Here is a 19,922-nt window from a genome sequence, read left to right on the forward strand (position 1 = left end):
GGACTTGTGGGCATTGGCTTGTCCTGTGAGCAGGGGCACACAGGGCTGTGTGGGCAGGAGCTGGAAGTGCCCCATCAGGACTCCAGGAGAAACAGCACAAGGTTCTCAGCACAACTACTTTAAATGAAAACATTTTGTATCCTCTGCTTTGATGCTTTGTAAAAAGGACAGTAGATGTTCAAAATACTGGAAAAAATCCTTGTGGCTTGAGTTTCAGAGCTGGAAAAGCATGATGAGTTTTTCTGGCAAAGATGTGACAGTGTTACACCACAATGACACAAACAGGACCCCAGGATTGCTCTGTTCTGTAGCATCCAGGACCAGCTTCTTGAGACTTAAAATAAATCTGATGGAGGAATGGTGAAATATTACAAGGCATGATTACCACTGGTCTTAGATGCTATTTTAACCAGTTGATCGATGCATTTAATACTGAAGTCCAAGATTTTCTGCAAACCAATGTCTGCCCAGTGGGCTCACACCAGATGCACTTCCCCACCCATCCCACCACGGTCAGTGAAGACACAGCCCTTATGAACAGTCCTGATGTTCCAAAATCCAGAGAGACACTGCTCAGCATCACTGGCCAGAGCCACACGGGAAATGCTGGACTCTCATTACCCACTGAGAAACACGTGGCTTCCACTTTTTATATTAAAAAATAAAAACAGGGCTAGATGCTTCTTCCATGCTACACAGAAGGGAATTTGGTTGGATTGTTCACTACCACCCCTGTGAGCTCGAGTTGCCCTTTTGAGATGGGGCCCAGGGAGAGAAGAGCAGCACAAAGCACCAGTGTTGACCACAGAGCTGTTCCACCCTGAGCTCTGAGAGCTCCCCAGCCTCAAACCATCCCCAGGAGTTACCTGCATGGACAAGGAAAGCCCTGGAGGACAGGCACAGCTACTGCTGAGTGCCAGGGCCTGCCTCCTGACCTTGCATAACCAGAGGCTCTGGAATGAGCAGCCCACAGGGCTCCCCCAAACAACCACACCGGCCCCACCTGGTGCAGAGAACTCCACAGAACAAGTCAGGCGTGCATTCCTCATTTCTGCCAAAATATTGCTTAGCTCTAGGCTAACAGTTGAAAGATGCTGTTTTCCAGAAGCCATTTAAGCATCTTTTCAAATCCCTGCTGGAACATTTCACTGGCTAAGTAAGTGAAAAAATGTTAACAGTAATTAAAAGGACACATTTTTAACTTAAAAGCCCCTGTGAAATAAAGCTTTCCTTCATAATCAAGTTCTAAAACCTGCTGATACAGCAAGTGGGAAATAGTTTGCAGGTTTAGGGACACCCACATAAAGCAGGAAATGCTGCTAATTAATTAAAGCACCTGATTTCACTTAAGTCCAAAGAGTCTTTCGCAAGAGACTGGAAAGCTCTACCATTGAAGTCAATACCACTTAACTTCCTAAAACTATGCCACTTAAATCTCTTTAAGGTGCTTTTTCTAAGTATTAGTGATGTTAAATTGCAGAACATCTTGTACAAATGTAACAGAACACCCCAGTTCTTTGTATCTGCATCAGTCAGTAAGAGACAAAGGAAAAAAAACCTGTGTGTAAGCTCAGCTGAACAGCCACCAAACTGCATTCCTCAAGGGAAGTCCTGCTCTGCAGAACCAAGGAAGCCTGTCAGCTCACACTAACCACATCTTCTCCAGGGTCACTGATGGACTGTTATTCAGAAACTTAAAAGAACTACAAAGCAGCCTGATCAGTTGTATTTTTTTTTTATTAGGTTTATTATGACTTAGAGTTTCTATTACTCCAGCTGGGTAAAACCACATTTGAAAGTAAGTTTAACTGCAGGACTTCAATTTCAGCCAAAATCATTTTTGCATTACTTTATTGTAATATAAATTTAACATTTAAAACTTACTTCATTAATAAGCAAGCCAAGCTCAGTAGCTTCAGTGCAGGATGTACTTTATGTAACTGCCGCACATTCATGTTAAATTGGATGTACATGGAGAAGAGACCGGTCAACTCTACGATTCATAGGAGAAAGCAAAAGTAAGCACCATTTTTACCAAACTAAACAGTTCTCAAGTCAGTGTTTCGTACTGAAAATCAACTTGCTTCTGGCTCCAGGAGCTACAGCTCGGATAATAGCTGAGAGCTATTTCCAGAACATCAATTTTCTACACTGGCACAAGAAATAAAGTCTTCGAAGCAACAGGTACTGGATTTTTTTTTATTTTTTTTTTTTTTTTAAAGAGACAACCTGTTTTCCTTGTGTTTACCAGGTGAATACATGCATTTTCGATCAATCTGGCAGAGGTCAAAGAACAAACAACATTTAGTTGGGACTAAATGAAAAACAATCAAAAAGTCGCCAAATATTTAAGGTACAAGAAAAAAAAAAAAAAATTTAACGCAACCAGTTCAATATCTAAGCCTGCTTTCTTTCAAAGAAAAATGGCACAAATTAAATAAAAAGCCAGACAAATTTAGTTTTAGATGGTACTAGACTGAATTAATGCTTGAATGCATTAACAAGGTTTGTTTCACTGCAAGGAAGGGGAGAAGTAATTTGACCAGGCTCTGTGTCTTTGGGCTTAGACCAGCAGCACTGCTACAGTTCAATATGCAGAACTGATACCAACACGGTGTCACCTTTACCACACGTAATAGTAAAGTGTGTTAGAAGTTGCAGAGCATAAAGCATCTTACTTGTACAAGCCAGTTAACAAATAAACAGAAGAGCTGAAGAATGGCTCTCACAGGTGTCCTTTCTGTTCAGGACTCCAGACTTTCCTTTAGAACAGAAAAAAATCCCTCTGCCAACAGTCTAATAAATACTAACAGATATATTCAGATACCATCTCCAAAATCTTTGTTGAAAATGCAGTCTCCAAATGAAAACTAGCTTTATGCAGTATTAATATCTTACATAAACTAAATCTTATGAATTGTAGTTATAGCAGTAACTGAAATTAATGTATACTGAGTCTTTGAGTGATGTGCACATTCAGCTACGTAACACAGGTGGGGGTTTGAGCAGTTCTTACCCTTTTGGACAGTTCTTACAGTTGTCCATAAACTACAGAGCCTCTCACTACAGTATTGTGCAACTGCTGTCATCTTTTAAGGACTCTGATGTAAAGAAATGTGATGGAAGCACCACAAGGCAAGGAAATCATGCTCTTAGTGGAGCACCTTGAATTCAGAGTATCTCACACAGCATTGCTGTCTTGCCTTGACTACAGACACTGCTGAGAGGATACCAGGGCAAAAAGGGGCAAACCTACAGTGAAGTCTGCTTCACACAGGGAAGATAATGCAAGAGATCTGACTCTACAAGCACATAAGCAAAAATCTTGAAGAGCTGTGTATTAACATGGAGCCCAAGGTGCCTTAACTTGGCTGGAAACCACAATTTTTAGTATTGTGAATCCAGCATAGCTACATTTAATCCAAGAATCAGCCTATGCTTCCAGTTAAAGCATGCATACCACCTCACTAAATACCCCTTCCCAACGTGCAGGTTTGGAGCTCTTCATTTTCTCATTCTCCCTGTGTTATCCTTTTCCTAGGCAGAGGCTGAGACCCTGAAGGCCAGAGCTTCCTGCATCTACATACAGAACCAGTCAGGACACTCCATAGAGACTGACATATATCCTTCCCCACTCAGAAACGGATTTGCAGCAGATCAGTCTTGATCTCTAGTTCAGTTTTAGATTACGCTCAAGTTACGGCAGCCAGAGTTCAATCCTATGAATGTAAGCTAAACACAAAGAGAAAGCCATTTATCCTTTTCAGTTCACCCTTACGGCATGTTTATCCAGAGTTTTATAATCAACTTCCAGTTTTAAATTATTTTCTTAGCACTTCACAGAACCTGCATGTCACTCCCTCCCGAAGAGGATGGCATTGCACAGAATCTTGTCTAAGTTAGTCCAAGTTTCCATATGTGACCAGAAATCTTACTTGTTAGAACACACCCCTTTTCCAACTATTCCCCACATTCCCTCTCCTCCCACCCCTCCCCAGCAATGGGCAATTACTTCACAAGAAATGTAAAATAGGATATGGGTGTACACAAAAACCTACCCTTCACTAATACTGAACAGAAAAGCCTATTTTCCAATTACAGGACATTTTTCTCTAAATTTAGGTCAGCACTGGTGCAGTCTGCACTGTGTATGATTACCACGAGGATAATACCAATAAGTACATATATTTTCTCAAACTGATTTAAAAGCCTATGAAGTTAATCGGGGAAAAGTTTAATATTGCTACTTCAGAGCACTAGAACACACAAAGTGAATCCAATAAAGATCCTTGTATTGATTCAATATTAAGTATTAATCGCATGACCATCATAGCACCTCTTTACATTATCACACAATCACCAGAATTATCAACTGCTTTTAAAACTAAAAAGGGTACAGTCCAATATTTATAACTTGCACACTGTTACTATACAGAAACTAGGTGCATGGTACAGTGCTGCAAAAATGGAAGCCTGCAGTTTTGACAAAGATGCCAAGTCATGTTGTAGACAATTTCAGTCAAACTGGCAATACTGTTTAAGCAAATACTCAAAGCAGGAAATAAAGGACAAAAAAAAGCATTCTATAGCCAAATAAACATCTGAAATTTCCTTTCCCTTTAATAATACAAGTAAGGTCACTTTTTAGCCTTGGAACAGATACATGTTCGCCTATGATGATCTTGCTAACTACTACACAATATCTGATGTCCTCTGCTAAGAATATAGTTTAAGAAAGCCGCAGTTACAAGAGGCATCTAATGTAATATCTAAAATTTCCTTTATGGCATTTATTGAATTCGTCTTAAACAGTGAATATGGAAAGATGGCCTCATGTTTCCTTTTCAATAGTACTCTGAGGATCAAGTGGCTTTCAAGCAGCATGGTGGGTTTGAAATTTTTGCAGTTTAGATCATTCTGTTGCGTTTATGAGTTGGTGAGTCTGTAATGACATCGCCACACTGGGCTGAGGTACGCTTTCTAGTTCCACCATTGTCCAAGTGGAGTGCCATTTCTTCTGATATGAAAGTGTTCAAATCAACATCATGGAGTCCATTTCTCCTTCGACTAGCATTGGAGCCACTGCTCACGTGAGTAGGCGAGCCTGGGGTACTTGAGCGAACACTTATACTAGCCATTGCACCACTAAGACCTGGGGAAAGAGAGAAACACCATTAAAGTCACACAGCAAAGAAAGAGCATTTCCCACCTGTGGCAGAAAGGGTGACACTTATCCGACTTCTACTTAAAGGCACTTCATCCTACTGTTTGTACCACGTTTTTATTTCAAGTCCAGACCAGGCCTTCTCAGCTTTAAGTCCATATAAGAATCTAGGGACTGGCAGAACTGCTTTTTATGACATTAGAAGTGAGCTTACACACCAGGGTGTAGCAGCACACTCTGGCAAACACCAGCTCCATAAGCATGACATGCTATTCAAAGCATGTACATACTCAAGAGCAGACTATTTCAATACAAAGGCTTCACACCAGACCAAGAGTTACACAGTCTTACCAAGGAATTTCCAGGCTGAATTGGCTTGGTCTTGTTTCAACACCACCACCCTGCTCCCTTTCACTCCCTCAAACACTGCAGTTCTCAAAAAAATTTGCTATGACAGATCTGATCCAAAACACTGTCATGGGTACCCTGCAAGTACTTCGGTTTGTGTTCACGTTATTAGTGTTTAATTAAAACTGAAGTTCATTGCTTGGAGAAACAAAGCCATAAAAGGAATACCATGAACTTCATACTAATTTAAACTTCATCTTCAGTGATGTTACTATTATACTTTTTGCAAAAGTGGGACATTACAAAACATAAGTTTACTAAAGGTTGGTACATGCAAGCCTAACTACTCTTGTCAATTTGGAATTCAGGCTGTATTTGTAGATAAACAGGAGCTCAGAGATAAGACAAACATCTTTGCTATCATAACTCCTTCAAATCTGAGTATTATTAGGAAAGTACAAAAACACCTACCGGGCCTAGAAATAAAACTACCAAAGCAAGAGTCATGCAGGAAGATAAAGAACAGCAGATCTATATCTGCTACTAGATCAGTCCCCAGAAACCTCAATTAAAAGCTAAACTCTAGAACCATCTGCAGCAATGGCAGGTTGATACACAAGTCAGGATGGAACAGACCAACCAATGTCACTCTACTGAAATGTCTATTAAATGGACATTTAAAGCTTAGAACTTGTAACAGCACAGGGAATACTTTTACACAGGTCAGGCATTATGCAACCAGCAGGAACAGCCACTAATCACTGCTGATTTCTTAGAGCTTTTGCTTACAGCTCTGCTTGGTGTTCAAACACAGCTCAGAAGCACGGCCTGAACTCTGACATGCACCCTGCAGATTTTATTAATATCAAAATCATCTTTCATTCACAATGGCAGAAAGTATTTAAACAGCAGAAGCTGTTTTCGTGAAAAGGTAATTCAGAAACAAGCTTTGTGACAGTACTCTCTGGATTAAGGTCAAGCTCAAATTGAAAACAATTATGAAAAGTTTCTATACATCCACCAAAGAAAGTAAAGCAACTACTTGATGACATGGATGTATGAGCAAAAAGCCAATTCACATACCATAACTTGGATAAACTACCAAGGTGCATTAATTTGGGCAGGTAACAAATCACTTCACAATTCAAAGAAAACAGTAGTTTAATTTCAACTGTCATGACATACATTAGAAAAAACATTTATTCATCCTGTACATTTAAACTGGAAAAAAAATCTGACAGTGCACAGAAGGTGACATTATTCCAAATCCAAACTGATTGCAGAGATTCGCCCCACATCACTAGTCCAAACAAAACTGATTTGAACATGAAAGTTCACTGTTGTTACTTCCACTTAGAGAAAACTATTTACATCACTTTCAGTAGTTTATATCATACAACCCATAACCAAATGGCCAACATACTAAATCAGTTTTATCATGACACCTTTTCATTATGTTTAGTGCCCGAGTAAGAGAAAAGTTATTCCAAATAAACCCCAAAACTGACCTGTGATGTGGAAAGACATTTTTGGTATCACTCAAAAACTATGTTTTTAAGTGAAGCCTTTTCAAGTAACAAGCATTCTTTAAAACAGGAGATACAAAAGTCAGTTAAAAGATGCACCTTTAATATGCTGAAGCATATTCAAAATCAGACTGCCAAGGTTCACAAGCAATGCCCAAAGCAGTCATTAACATCCTAATATTTAAGTAATAATGAATCACTGTACATTTAAATACACAAACAACCTTCAGGAGATAATTAGAAGTTAAAATCTTCAATCAAACTTAGTGTCAAAGGCAGGAGAGTAGTTTTGAATTAATTTCTACAAAGATAGGAATACAAGGATATTGCATCACAGCATGGACTTCGAGGTGCAGTTTAATGTTGCATCTCATACAGGTATTTAGTACCAGTAAGAGTAATTACTGAGTATGTAACAGACTGGGTGACAAGCTGGTATCAGTTACTGGCAGTTAACATATGACACAGCACTACACACCAACCAGGACAGCAGAACTGCCAAATGAAACATTTAGACCACAGTTTAGGATTGGGTAATCGAGCCAGTATGGAAGAGTCAAAGCATGCACTCAAATATCAAGATGCCATTTCAAGGAAGCAACATCTCTGAAGACAATCTGCAATGCTCAGAAGATCTACTTTTTGTCAACAGAGAAGACATCTGTCCACAGTTGCTTTTTTTTCTTGGCAAGTTGTTGCAACGCAGAGAAAGTCTCAGAGAACCCATTTACTGTGAATTATTCTGAGTTTAAGCTTTCAGTGGACTCGGAGCTCTTCCCAAAGCATTTCACCATTTAAAGCAGTAAAGCAAACAGTAACTGACACTAAGGAGTAGTAGGATGACATGACTGTCAGCAAACACCATTTCACAACCCAAATTTCTGTGATTAACAAGACCCAGTCACAGGCACATCAATTTTGTCTACACTAGAGGATGGAGATCCAAACAGCTGCTGAAGTGTCTTCTTTCCCAATCTCATGACCACCTCTGAAGTCTCCCACTCCTTTCTACCAGGGACATCTCCCTTATTTCTAGAGGCCTTTAAGAAAGCACACATGGCTCTTACCCCCTTTTTAAATTTGAAAGGACTGAAGTGGAGGGCATATCTGAAATGTTTTGCAGTACTTATTACATTCTCATTCCTGTCATAACTTTCAGTCATCAACAATGTGACCTTTCATAGCCAATTAATTTTACAAAATACTCATACCTGCAGCTATATTCTAAAGGCATTTATTATAGTTCTAGTGAAAAGAGCTGCAGTATAGCTAGTATTGGTCACAATTCTTTCTAATTTATAACTAAGTACTCTCCAAAGCTATCAAGTGATTAGAATGCTTGGCTAAAAGTATATTTCATGGAGTATGAAATACTTAAAACTGTCAACTCAAAATTAGCAAGTTTATCAACACTGGCCTTACAACCTGAAAATGCTGTTTCATCTGCACCATAACCATGTCCATAATGAGTGAGTCACTACCACAGCATAATATACTGGGTAACCACTGCTCAGTATAGTAATAGTATTGTTTTCCACAAGTTTTAATCAGGAAGTATCAAAAGGAACATTCACGCTTAGATACGTGTGACTAATGCAGGAATTAGTTAATAACCCCAGATAAATACAAAATGGCATGCAGAGAGATCCTTGTCACTCCCCTATGTCATACCCACCCTTTCACAGTACTGCTCAAAGAGCAAGTTTTAGCAGCACATACCAATGCACAATTCCATCACAGCTATATATACACACAACCTTTAAATTACACTATGTCAAACCAATCTGAACTCTGCTCTCCCATCCCCTCTTCTACCAACTGCTGCTTCTATATTCTGCTAAGTGCTCATGTTTTAAACTACAGTTTAGTATTCTGAGAAGCAAATACGAAGGCCTGGTGGAAAAACAGGCTTTTAAGGGGCCAAGCCACACACTTCTACATGCAAGTGTTCCCCCTACATAAAGAGAGTGAATCACATGGATGATATACATCAACATTAAAGCTGAGGAGAAAGAGAACTAACACTCCCTCACTGAATGTTGCCCTAATTTTTTCCCTAATTCACTCAAATTTTGGTTAAGTCTAATGCAGTTCAGCACTGCCTTTCCAAGCTTGCTTCTTCCCCCTCCTCACATCATAACATTTTCTCACATTATGGTGAGAGAATGGGCTGTGAACGTGGAGCACATCCCACGTTACAGGACCAAAGCATCACTTCAAAGATGAGCCTGCACAGCCACCAGTACCACAAGATTGGGTATGTTACAGCCAGGCACAAAGGCAGCTTTTGGGAGTCTTATGATTATTAGCTCAGATTGAAGTAATTCTGTCCTTTGAAACCCATCTCTTATAGAAGTGGGTATGTCAATACACATCCAGGGAGCAGGTGAAGATACATCCATACCTTCACTGACTGCAGTGACAGTTCAGGGACTGCTGAAGTTAAAAACCCAACTCTATATTTGAGGTATTTATCTTCTACTGCCACATCTTAAAACACCAAGCATCAGATGTGTAGTTCTTGAAGTTACTTGGCACTTCAGAGTAAAACATGTATCACCTTGAACTAACTACTCAGCTTTTCTTAAAGGCTTTAACTTCTTTTCAAGCATTCACAGTTCCAAGTTTCCAGTCACCTTTTATTTCAAAGATTGCCCATCAGCGCACTAATAATGGAAAGCTGATATTAAGGGCAAAGATTTTGTTTACCAGAGTTTACTCTCTCAAGAGGTTTCTTAGTTCCAAAAACTCATTCTCAAGTACCCTGGAGTTACACTAAAGATTTCAGTGTAACAGCACTGGAGCTGAAAGAGAAGTGAGAACCTATACCCCTTTAACATTCTCCTAGTTTTTTGTCATGATAATTTTGCTTTTAGCTACCATAAAAGGCTTGAAAGCAGAACAGTGGAGAAGAACAAGTTTCCTTGTAGTACAAAGATTACAAGGTAAGCAAGGTGATTGTGATAACCAGTATCACAAGATTAAATTCTGGGTTCAAAATCCCTAGCTTTTGTCAACAAAGTTGTTAACTACCTTGCAGAGCTATAATATGGGTCAGAGGTAACAGGGTTGGAGACAGAAGAGGCAAGGCTAAAAATCCAATTTTAACACATTTCAGATGCAGCATACAGTTTAAAGAATGCACTGATACCTAAAGGATACTCTTCTCAAATTTTAGTCTAGGGCACACACCTAGAATTGGGTTTGATGTTCCAGGAAATATTAAATTATTAACTACTTTGTTACCACAGCTTCTGTCAAAGTTTTCAGATGTGCTTATGATGGACTTAGGAGTTACATGATCAAAAAAAGAGGGATTTTCCCCCATCAAAGAGGATGGTCAGAAAGTTATAATGCCATGATCTTTAGATGTATATTTGTACCTATTTCTGAGAAGTCAAGACACCAACTCTGCTTCCACAGTGCACCACTTGGTGCATAGATCATAGATCATTCATATCTACCCCTGCTTCACTAAAAGAGGGCTGAGAGCAGCAAAGTTTTATTATTATTCCTCAAATCTAATTCAGCCCATTCACATCACCAATGAAGAAATACTCCATTCCCACCAGGAAGCCTACCAGCACAAAACAAAGCCTCACTCTTTCACATGCCAATCAAAAACTCCTGTCAAAACCTTAGTCCTGAACACTTGCCTGGACTGCTACTCACCATCATCAGGTTCTCATGTTCCCTCACAATACCCAGAAGCACTTTTGAACAGCAAATAGGAAGATAAGCATAACCCTACACACAGCTGAAGATCTCTCACAGGATTCAAAATCAAAACACAGTTTTGAGAAGCCCTACAATAAATGGGAAATGAGTTTGGGAGATGGTGTAATCACAACTTCCTTAATGTTAAAGAAAAGAGGGGGAGAAGCTGGAGGAATGCAGACATTGTAGGCAATAACCTAAAAACAGTTATGAGGCCAAACACAAGCCTAGTCACTAAAGGATTAGCACAAAAGCATTTGTGTCAAGGACCAGATTGTAACTGATATCAGGAGAACCTAATCCAGAAGGAGACTGACATGTAATCTTGTCAACCAGCTGATGAAGGGGAAGAGAGCATTTCTAGTCCCTGCAGTGCCAGTACAGAGCACACAACTTCCTCATGACCCTGTATCAGGTTATGAAATATGGATGACTTTATACATCATGGCTCAGATTCCCATGCTACAGAGAGAAGTGACTTCCATAAATCACTTCTGTACAAAGCAGATGCTAGGAAACAGTACATGGACACAAAGAGAGTCATGTTACCAATGAAAATGCCTCTGAGTTTACTCTGCTTGAGCCCCCACTGTGCTGAAGTGAGTCTTGCTAAGCTTATTCTCACCTAAGAGTGAGCCTTTGCAGTTAGATCCAACTGCACACTCGATTCAACTAGTTCAGAAAACTTTTTTTTTAAAGAGGTTGCTTATCACAGTGAGAGCCAGCTTCTGCAGTTGTTCTCATGAAAACAACTTTACCTACTGAATGGGCAACAGTGGTGCACAGAGTTCTCTAGCCAGCTTCCAATATGCAAAGGAAAACCACCAAAACTGACATGACTGGGTGGAAGCATGCTTGATTTAAATGGCAACAGAGCAGCCAAAAATACCAGGATTAGGCTGCCAACTAGACACTAACAGTGTCTGGCTTATGTATCTTGAAAAACCACCACAGCATAGCAGAAGCAAAGACTGCACTTTCAGGAATCCACTCTAATTAACTTATTAATTCTAACCCCCACTGAGAATATGGACACAGTAAAAATTTCATTAGGTTGCACTTCTAGATAGCTTGATATGGTCTATCTATGGTCTAGATAGTTTGATATGATCTGTACCTAAAGATATCTGCTACCCTTTTGAACTTTAAAAGGCATAAAACCCACAGGTGAACTGCCTTATTTCAGCTCGAGCAATTTAAAACACATTTGTCTATCACTTGCTAAGTAACAGTCCAGTTCAGAATAAGCTACTGAATATTCATATCTGGAAAGAGAAGAGATACACCACCAACCTTATTAGTGATGGCAAGGAAGGAAATTCCGTTTGACACTGGAAGACACTTAAATCTAAAAGTGAGCTAGAACAACGTTCTGAACAGGACTCGCTTAATGCAACAATGTGCAAGTGAAATACCCTTTCCAGGGCACTTTAAGTAGAATGCTGAACCTTATTATCCAGGGCATAACAAAGGTACTAGAGTGAGCTAGAGGCAGAAGCCTCACACATCAAACTCCCTCCGTAAGCCCCCAAAAATTTGCTAGTAGTAAAATCTTAATATGTAACTCGTTACTACCACAGTATTGCCCTTTTCCAAGAATTCTGTTTACTTTAGCATTGGTATGAATGTCAAGTCTCTCCATGCTTCAAAAACACTACCGAGAGTTGATACTTCAACTGGTGAGTTCACAGCTGTGGAATATTACAGATCCAAACTTCATTTTTATTCAATGCTTTTTCCTCATTCCAAATATTTGGCTATGCCTAAAAACTCCCACAGAGAATGAAGGAGATACCTTCAGCTGGAACACCAGGTACATGACACGTTATGATATGCCAAGAGCCAGACATGCTTTAAGAGCCCCCCCCCAAATTTAACCAAGGAGTATTGAAAAAATGACTGTTACCATGCAGAGCTATGGCTTCACGGAAGGGTTGCAAATCAGTCTCTACAGATGAGCTAGTTTCTGTTGAAGTAGCTCGGTTAGGGGATACTACAGTCAGTCTTGGGGGAGCTCTAGAATTTCTTGGAGGAGGAACTTTTCCACATAGGAAGCTGATCAAGTCTTCTCTTCGAATAGTTCTTCTGCGTTTTTTAACCCAAGCTAACACATCCTTGTTCCGCCGCTGATAGCCAATCTGAATTCCTAAATCAAAGCTTCGCTGGTGGGCATCCACACTTTCTGCAAGAAGACAGAGAAAAGGTCTCTCAGTGTGTTACAGACAGCAATACACAGCATGGCACAGGCTTCCTGTCAGCCACTGGAGAGGAGGAGTAGGGACACATTCGACAGGTCCCCATGGGGCAGTGCCGGGTTGTAAATCAACTGGCACAGGAGTCACATTAAACCTTAACAGAACATGAGGAGTCACAAAGGCAACAGCAACTCCAGCACCACTTTAACAGCATTTACTACATTTCGGGTCAACACTGCAGCACTGTTTATTAACATTAAAAACACACAGCTTGTCAGTCTGAGGAAGGTACTTAAACCAACAAACAGACTTAGATGTTCCTGAAGTGCATCAATACAGACAGGAAACCTCCATATAAAACAAGGAATAACTGCTTTTCTTTGTTCTGATAGGGGAGGAATTGTCAGAAAACTCAAGACTTCTTCAGAGGTCTTCTAGTTTCAGCTGACCTTCAGTTGCAGAGGCAATTCATAGCCCATAGTTTTGAAACCAGTTAGAACACAAGTGTCCCCAATGTCTTTCAGTCAGGCAAACCATTTACAAAGGAAGGCTGAGAAAGTTTCCTTCCCCATTTAAGATCCCATTGCAATTCTGATATACAAAAAGCTTTCAACACACTATTTGCAGTAATTATTTGCAATTATTTGCAGTAATTCCTACTACAAAATGCAATTTCATTCTCTGTTGATTTAGTCACCTGTGCACATCAGCTATAACTGTGCCTCTAAAAGACTTAAATGTCATGTATTAAGTTGATTTCAAACTTCAGGAAGTGTATTTCTGGCTACTAGTTTGAGTAAGTTTCAGACCACAGTAACAGGTGGGACAAATCCTGTTTGCTACACAATTACGCTCATTTTGTTTGTCATAGGTTTGTTATCAAGCTTTGCCAACAGCTATTTCAGTTTCATGAAAATTACTGTTATGGTGCTCTTGCTCCATTAAAAGGCATCAACATATCCACTACAACTTTGTTTACTTGATTTCCACAGAATTTTTTAAAATATGGCACAGCTGATTAAAACAGCTTTTTAAACTCTTGCTTTACTAATGAAGTCCAACATAAGAGCCATTTTCCCAGAACATTAAGGTGTTTCCTTAAGAACAGCTGTCCCAAGATATTGGTTTACAGGCAAATAGTGACATACACATCTAATCAAGCTTTCTCACACTCAAAAACCCAAAGAGAATCACTGTTAAATGCTATTTCTAGGGTTGTATTCTAAAGGCACCCCTGCATGGTCCATAAAAGACAGCACTGAAATCTATACTGTCAAAGAGCAGCACTTCAAACCTAACACAACCTACCAAAACAGAAAAACATCTCAAACTGAGCAGAGTTAAATTGTGAGGCTTCTGGAATATAAGCTGTACAGGTACACATAAAGTACCCTTAACATGTTACTTCCTTTGCGCTCTAAGAACATTTAGCCTATACTGCTTTGTAATCTGAAGGCTATATTTCCAAATGCTAATTCCTGAGAAAGCAATGGCAACATGACAGATTATTCCTCCTGCCATTTTATACTCCACAGCAGCTTAGACTCCAATACACTTGCAGTAAAAGCTACCCAAACACTTTGGAGCCAATTTAGATGCGGATAATATTCCTCTAATCACTTCCTGAAATACCAGGAGAGTCCTTCTGGGGCCAGGAGCCCGACTTTACGTCAATAACCTGCTTTCTTTGTGTATAAGAATGCTTTACAAAGTGCTAACTGTGAACTAGGTATGAGGTCAAACACAGTGACTGCTGATGTAGCCTAGAGAAATTTCAAGCATCATTACCCTGGGAGAGATTAGATTTTTATGGTAAAAGCTACAACTACTTTGTTTACAAAGTTAGCTGGCAAAGCGTCTAGTTGCGTATGTTCTGAAACTACTATGTCAAAACTAACATTTAGAAAACAGTTTTTAAAATAAAAATAAATTGTAGGCTCAGAAGTCTTACTGTAATATATACCTAAAACTTCCACTGTGGCCTTAAGTGCTAAATTCTACATTACAAGCCATGCCTTCACTTCTTCAGTGCAATCTGGAAGACAGTCAAGTGTCTTTAATGTGACCTCTGTCACTAGAGCCAATCAGAAATTCATGACCTAAGACCATCAGTGTGGTCTGATATTAAACTTCTAAATTATTCTCAGAAAAAAATGCTGACACTCAAGACATCAAGGCATTCTCATTATGCACAATTCCTCGGGTTGCTCTTGATAAAAAGATGATGCCTCAAAAATCTGAACATTTATCGGATCAGAAACCAGCTGACAAGGCAAGAGGCCATTTGTGGTGTTCAGTTCACCACCCCAAATACTTCTCCAGTGTTTGACAGAGTCCTCCAAAATACAAACATTACTGAGAATGTGAAAAATAGGAGATTTTTTTTTAAGTCCTTCACTAAGGAAAGCAAATTCACATTAAGAGACTTGCCCGGTATGCCAGTGTTTAGCTGGTTCTACCATGATCTCACCAAATTTCTACCCACTTGCAAGTTAACTGAAAATTGAAATATGGCAGCTCTGAGGAACTGAGGTACTTCAGCACCTAAAGATCTGTTTCAGGTGCTGCTTTTCGAAGCATTACATTACCCCTCACTAAAGACAGCTTCCTACTTAAATTCTAGTTTCCCTGATCACCACATACATATATGTATCCTTCAGTTAATCACATCATTGCCAAAAACCCCAGGGTTCATTTTGCCTAGAGCACAAGTAATCAAATGTTTTAAACCAGAAATAAACAGCCCAAGTCTTCACAGGAAAAATGCTGTAAGGGAGAGCAAGCTATTTGTAAAGACAGACTGTAATTATTCCAATTTATTAACACTACCTGCTGCTATTCCAGCACCATTCCCAAATGACTGGTGTCCCTGACCACGTTCTAGTGACCCACTCCCTCGGGCAGCACCTCCCCTGCTCTGAGAGGTGCTGCCCCTCTACAGGAGTTCACACACACACACACACACAGAGCACTCAGAAGCACTTTCTGCAGGAGTCAAGTCCCTGGCAGTGAGGGTTATGCACCTAGATTTCCTCCTTGCTCTGTCCCACAACCCTCAGAAACCTGATCACCCATCACAAGCACAGCACGTTAAGTTCAACTGCTTAAAGCAAATCTAAAATGGGAAAACTGGAAGCAAATGAAGGAACACCCAGGTAGAAGCACAGATAACGCTGTACAGATCAAGAAAAAAAAACACAACTCACAAAAAAAAAAAAATCAAACTACAAGCCAGAAAAATAACCATTTGGAACTTTAAAGCATTTTTCTTTCTTGGAATGGAAGGCAGTAACAATAGGAATCACACTGTGCCAACTTCAGCCTTCACTGACATACATCATTTTGGTACAATCTTTTAAACAAACTAAAAACCACTGAATGATCCTTCCTGCAGACAAGAATTCCTGTGACAACCCAAGGAACTGCAGAGTTCAGAAACACAAAGTAAAACAGCACAAAAAGCACAGCCACATGCAGACCACACTCGTATCAAAGTTCTGGCTAACACTGCTTTCTTAGAGCCACCCTGGACACAGTCATAATGACATTCTAGTGCTTAAAATAAACTGTGAGGCTTACTTAAGAAGCCTCACTGCCACAAGAAGATAAAACTTTCCCGTCACATAACATCTATGCAGAATAAACCCAACTTATGCTTCACCATAAAAGTACAGGCTTTCTACTGACATCCCAACATCTAATGCACCATGAAATACACAAAATGCAGGGAATTTAAGTACTGCTTAATAAGCCATTGCACGCTTCTCCTGAATTCACGAGTGACAGATACACATTAAAAACAACCTTTTTCAAGGGTCTCGAAGTAAAACAGGTTTTAAGTTCATTAGTCACTGACATGAGGCAACAGAAAAGATTCAGCTACCGTCAGCTAAAGTGGCCCAGGGAAAACTTGCAAGATTCAGGAAGCAGTCTCGGGTTAGATTTTATCAGGGTGAATAAGAGACATTAACAGGCCCTGCTTATGAGTAAGCCGGGGCAGGAGGCTCTGCGGGGAGGGCTGCCGGGGCAGCGGGGCGGGGGAGGCATCCCCTTACCTTTGTAGAGGTTGGTGACCGCAGTGGCGGCGTTCTGGAAGGGGACCCAGAGGGAGAGCCCCGGCTGCTGGCACACCCGGTCTGCAGGGAGGGAAGGACACACGCTGTTTATTTTGGAGCACCAGCTCCGAACGGCCATGTTAGGTTTCGCCATTTTGTTCCACCTTCCGGAGGCAGCCCCGGATCGGGGCCGAGCGGCGCCGGGGCGGGCGGGGGCGGCTGGGCCGGGGCAGCGCCCGCGGTGCCCCCAGCGCGGAGGGGCCCGCCCGGGCCGCCCCCGCCCCGGCGGACAATGAGCCCAACGAGCCCCGCTCTTCGCCATTTTGTCGGAGTCTCTTCCCGGGGCTGGGCGTCGGGAGCCGCCGGCAGGGCCGGGCTTCCCGGCCTCCCACACCCTCCACACCCTCCCCGGGGCTGCGGGCTCGCCCCCGCCGCCCGCACCCCCCCGGACACCCCGCGGCCGCGCTCCGGCCCGATCCCCCGCCCCCGGCCCCGCTGCTGGGCCGGGCGGGCGCAGGAGTCGCCCCGGAGGCCGCGCCGGGCTCTGTCCGAGCCGCGGCCGCGGCTCCCCCTCCCTCTCGCCATTTTGTTTTCCCGGCCGCCTCCCGGCAGCGGCTCCGACCGTCGCCCCGGCCCCTTTGTGCGGCCGCGGGACCGGCCCCGACCCGGCGGCTCCGCGGCTGCTCCGCGACCTACCCCCCAACCACTGCCTGGGCCCGGGACCGAACCCACCGCCCGCCCGGCCCCGCCGTGTCCCCTCCGCACCGGGCCCTCGGCAGCGCTCACCCTTGTAAAGCTGCGCCACGGCGGTGGCCGAGTTCTGGAAGAGGTGCCAGAGCTTCTGTTGCTTGTGCTCGGGCTGCGCCGCCGCCTCGTCCTGCAGCTCCGGCGCCAGCGCCTCCTCCTGCTCGGCCTCGGCCAGGCACTGCCGCTCCCACTTGCTGAACCAGTGCTCGGGCCCGTGCTCCTGGATCTCCGCCTCGCCCTCCTCCTTCTTGTCCTCCATCATCCGCCCGGCTCCGCGTCCCTGCGCCGCGCAGCACACGCCGTCCCAACCGCCGGCCGCGTTCGCTCCGTGCGCCGGGCCGGCCCTACCTCACCCCCATGCCGGGCCCACCCGCAGCTCTGCCGGCCCCAAACACTCCGAGCGCCGGCACCGCCCCGAGCGCACTGAGGCCTCGGCCGAGGCGCCTGGGAACGCGCTGCCGCCGCGCCCCGCCCCTGGAGCCCGATTGGCCGCGGTCACCCCGGCACCGCCGGTTCGAACGGCAGCTCCGGCGCTCATTGGTCCGTCTGCGCGTCCGTCAGGCGGGGCACCCTCGGTGGGCGGAGCTAACGCAGGTTTGGTTATACCGTCACAGCCCCGTGCCGGGGGCGTCGGCGCGGCGCGCGTGCGCATTGCGCCGCCTCGCGCCGGCCCGGCCCCGCCCCTGGCGTGAGGCGGCCCCGCCCGCCCCCCCTCCCCTGACGGCGGGGCCGCGGCCCCCGCTCGGGCAGAGGCGCTCCCGCCCCCGGGCTGCCCCTGCAGCCGCCGCCCCGCAGCGGTACCGGGAGGTGGCAGCGGCCGCCGCGGCATCGCCGAGGGGCAGAGCCCGCCCGGGAGGCGGTTCCCTTCCCAGCCCCGAGGGAAGATGGCGGCAGGGCAGGGCCCCGGGGCCGAGCCCTGTGGCACGGCCGGGCCCGTCGCCAGCGCCTGGCAGAGGCGGCTCTGAGGGGCTTGCACCGAAGGGTCGGACCCACGCCGTCACTTCTCTGTCTAGCACTTCTCTTGACTATTTCACAAATTTTTTACCGTTTGTTGTGTTTGCGCTGTACCAGGCGCGATCCCAACAAACAGACGGAAGCCGCGGCTACTTTACGCACCTTTAAAGCGCTCGGTTACCTCGCGAGCTCTTCAAAGTGCTGCTGTGGAAACGCGCTTCACAACTGCTCGAGCCACACTTCCCATCAAGAGAAATGCCCCCCTGAGCAAGGAATTGGTGTGGAAACAGCCATGAGCAGCAAGCCCTGGATCCCCCTCTGCGTCCTCCACAAGGAGTCTCGTCCCTCGGGTTTGCTCTGGTGCCAGGGCTGGGCACTCCTGCATCCACACCAGGGTTGTATTCACTGTCCCCAGGCTGCCACTGCTGCCCGTGGGTCCCGATCAGCTGCCACGTCATTAAACTGGTATCAGACTGGTGTGCCCGTAGCACCCGGCGTTAACAAACACAGACTTCATGGGCTGCCTCCTCCTCTGACAGGCTGTTTTATCCAGCCCGTGCTTGTTCCCATTTAAAACTTTCTTAAACGCAGAGGAATTCAAGCCTGAATCGTATATAGTGGGGGAAGAGATGGTATGAGGAAATAATTGGAACTCTTGGGTTTTTCCTTTTTATCTCCGAGGACAACTGAAACTAAAGCTGCAGCTATTGTATTTCCTAAACCACTGAGACTAACTACTAGGGACTTCCTGCCTGTGGGTTATGCCATGGAATTCCATCTGAGTGGGAGGGATAAGAGCATCCATAGCTCTGTGAATGTCTTTTTAAACTGAAGTGGTGTTGACTTTTAATATGTGTATCTCATATATATGTATATATGTAACACTACTGCACATACAAAGAGGCATGGGTATTCTCTTCCTTTCTAGGTAAGACTCTGTCTAATCCTTATTTAGGATTATGAGCCTCAGTAAAATTGGTTTTGTAAGTCATCCATTGATCAGCAGGCCAGTAAGTACCTAGTGTGGTGCAACATGGGTGGGTTTTTTTCCCGTGCAACTGTTTTAAGGAAACCAAAAACAGAAGAGGAAATATTCTCTATTGATTTCTAATAAACTACTTACAAGTTGCAAATATTCATTCCTTATGTTCTTAAGTTGTTTAAATATTGAAAGGCATCAAATGGGAATGTGTGATGGGATTGTGTTCAAGTATTT

The 19,922-nt window shown here is 43.5% G+C and overlaps 1 protein-coding gene across 1 annotated transcript; it reads right to left on the reverse strand.

The window, feature by feature from the left end:
* Positions 1 to 1,719: 1,719 nt before the first annotated feature.
* HAPSTR1 (HUWE1 associated protein modifying stress responses) lies at positions 1,720 to 18,188 on the reverse strand. Its single transcript, XM_051796271.1, has 4 exons — positions 17,792 to 18,188; positions 17,006 to 17,086; positions 12,662 to 12,937; positions 1,720 to 5,152 (listed from the first exon to the last, which is right to left on the reverse strand). The coding sequence occupies exons 1-4, from the start codon at positions 18,012 to 18,014 to the stop codon at positions 4,908 to 4,910; spliced, it is 825 nt and encodes a 274-aa protein (XP_051652231.1). The 5' UTR covers positions 18,015 to 18,188; the 3' UTR covers positions 1,720 to 4,907.
* Between the last annotated feature and the right edge of the window lie 1,734 nt (positions 18,189 to 19,922).

This window comes from Manacus candei, unplaced genomic scaffold (genome assembly GCF_025592945.1).
Source record: "Manacus candei isolate 608988 ecotype Guabito, Panama unplaced genomic scaffold, ASM2559294v1 h1tg000002l, whole genome shotgun sequence".
Taxonomy (NCBI): domain Eukaryota; kingdom Metazoa; phylum Chordata; class Aves; order Passeriformes; family Pipridae; genus Manacus; species Manacus candei.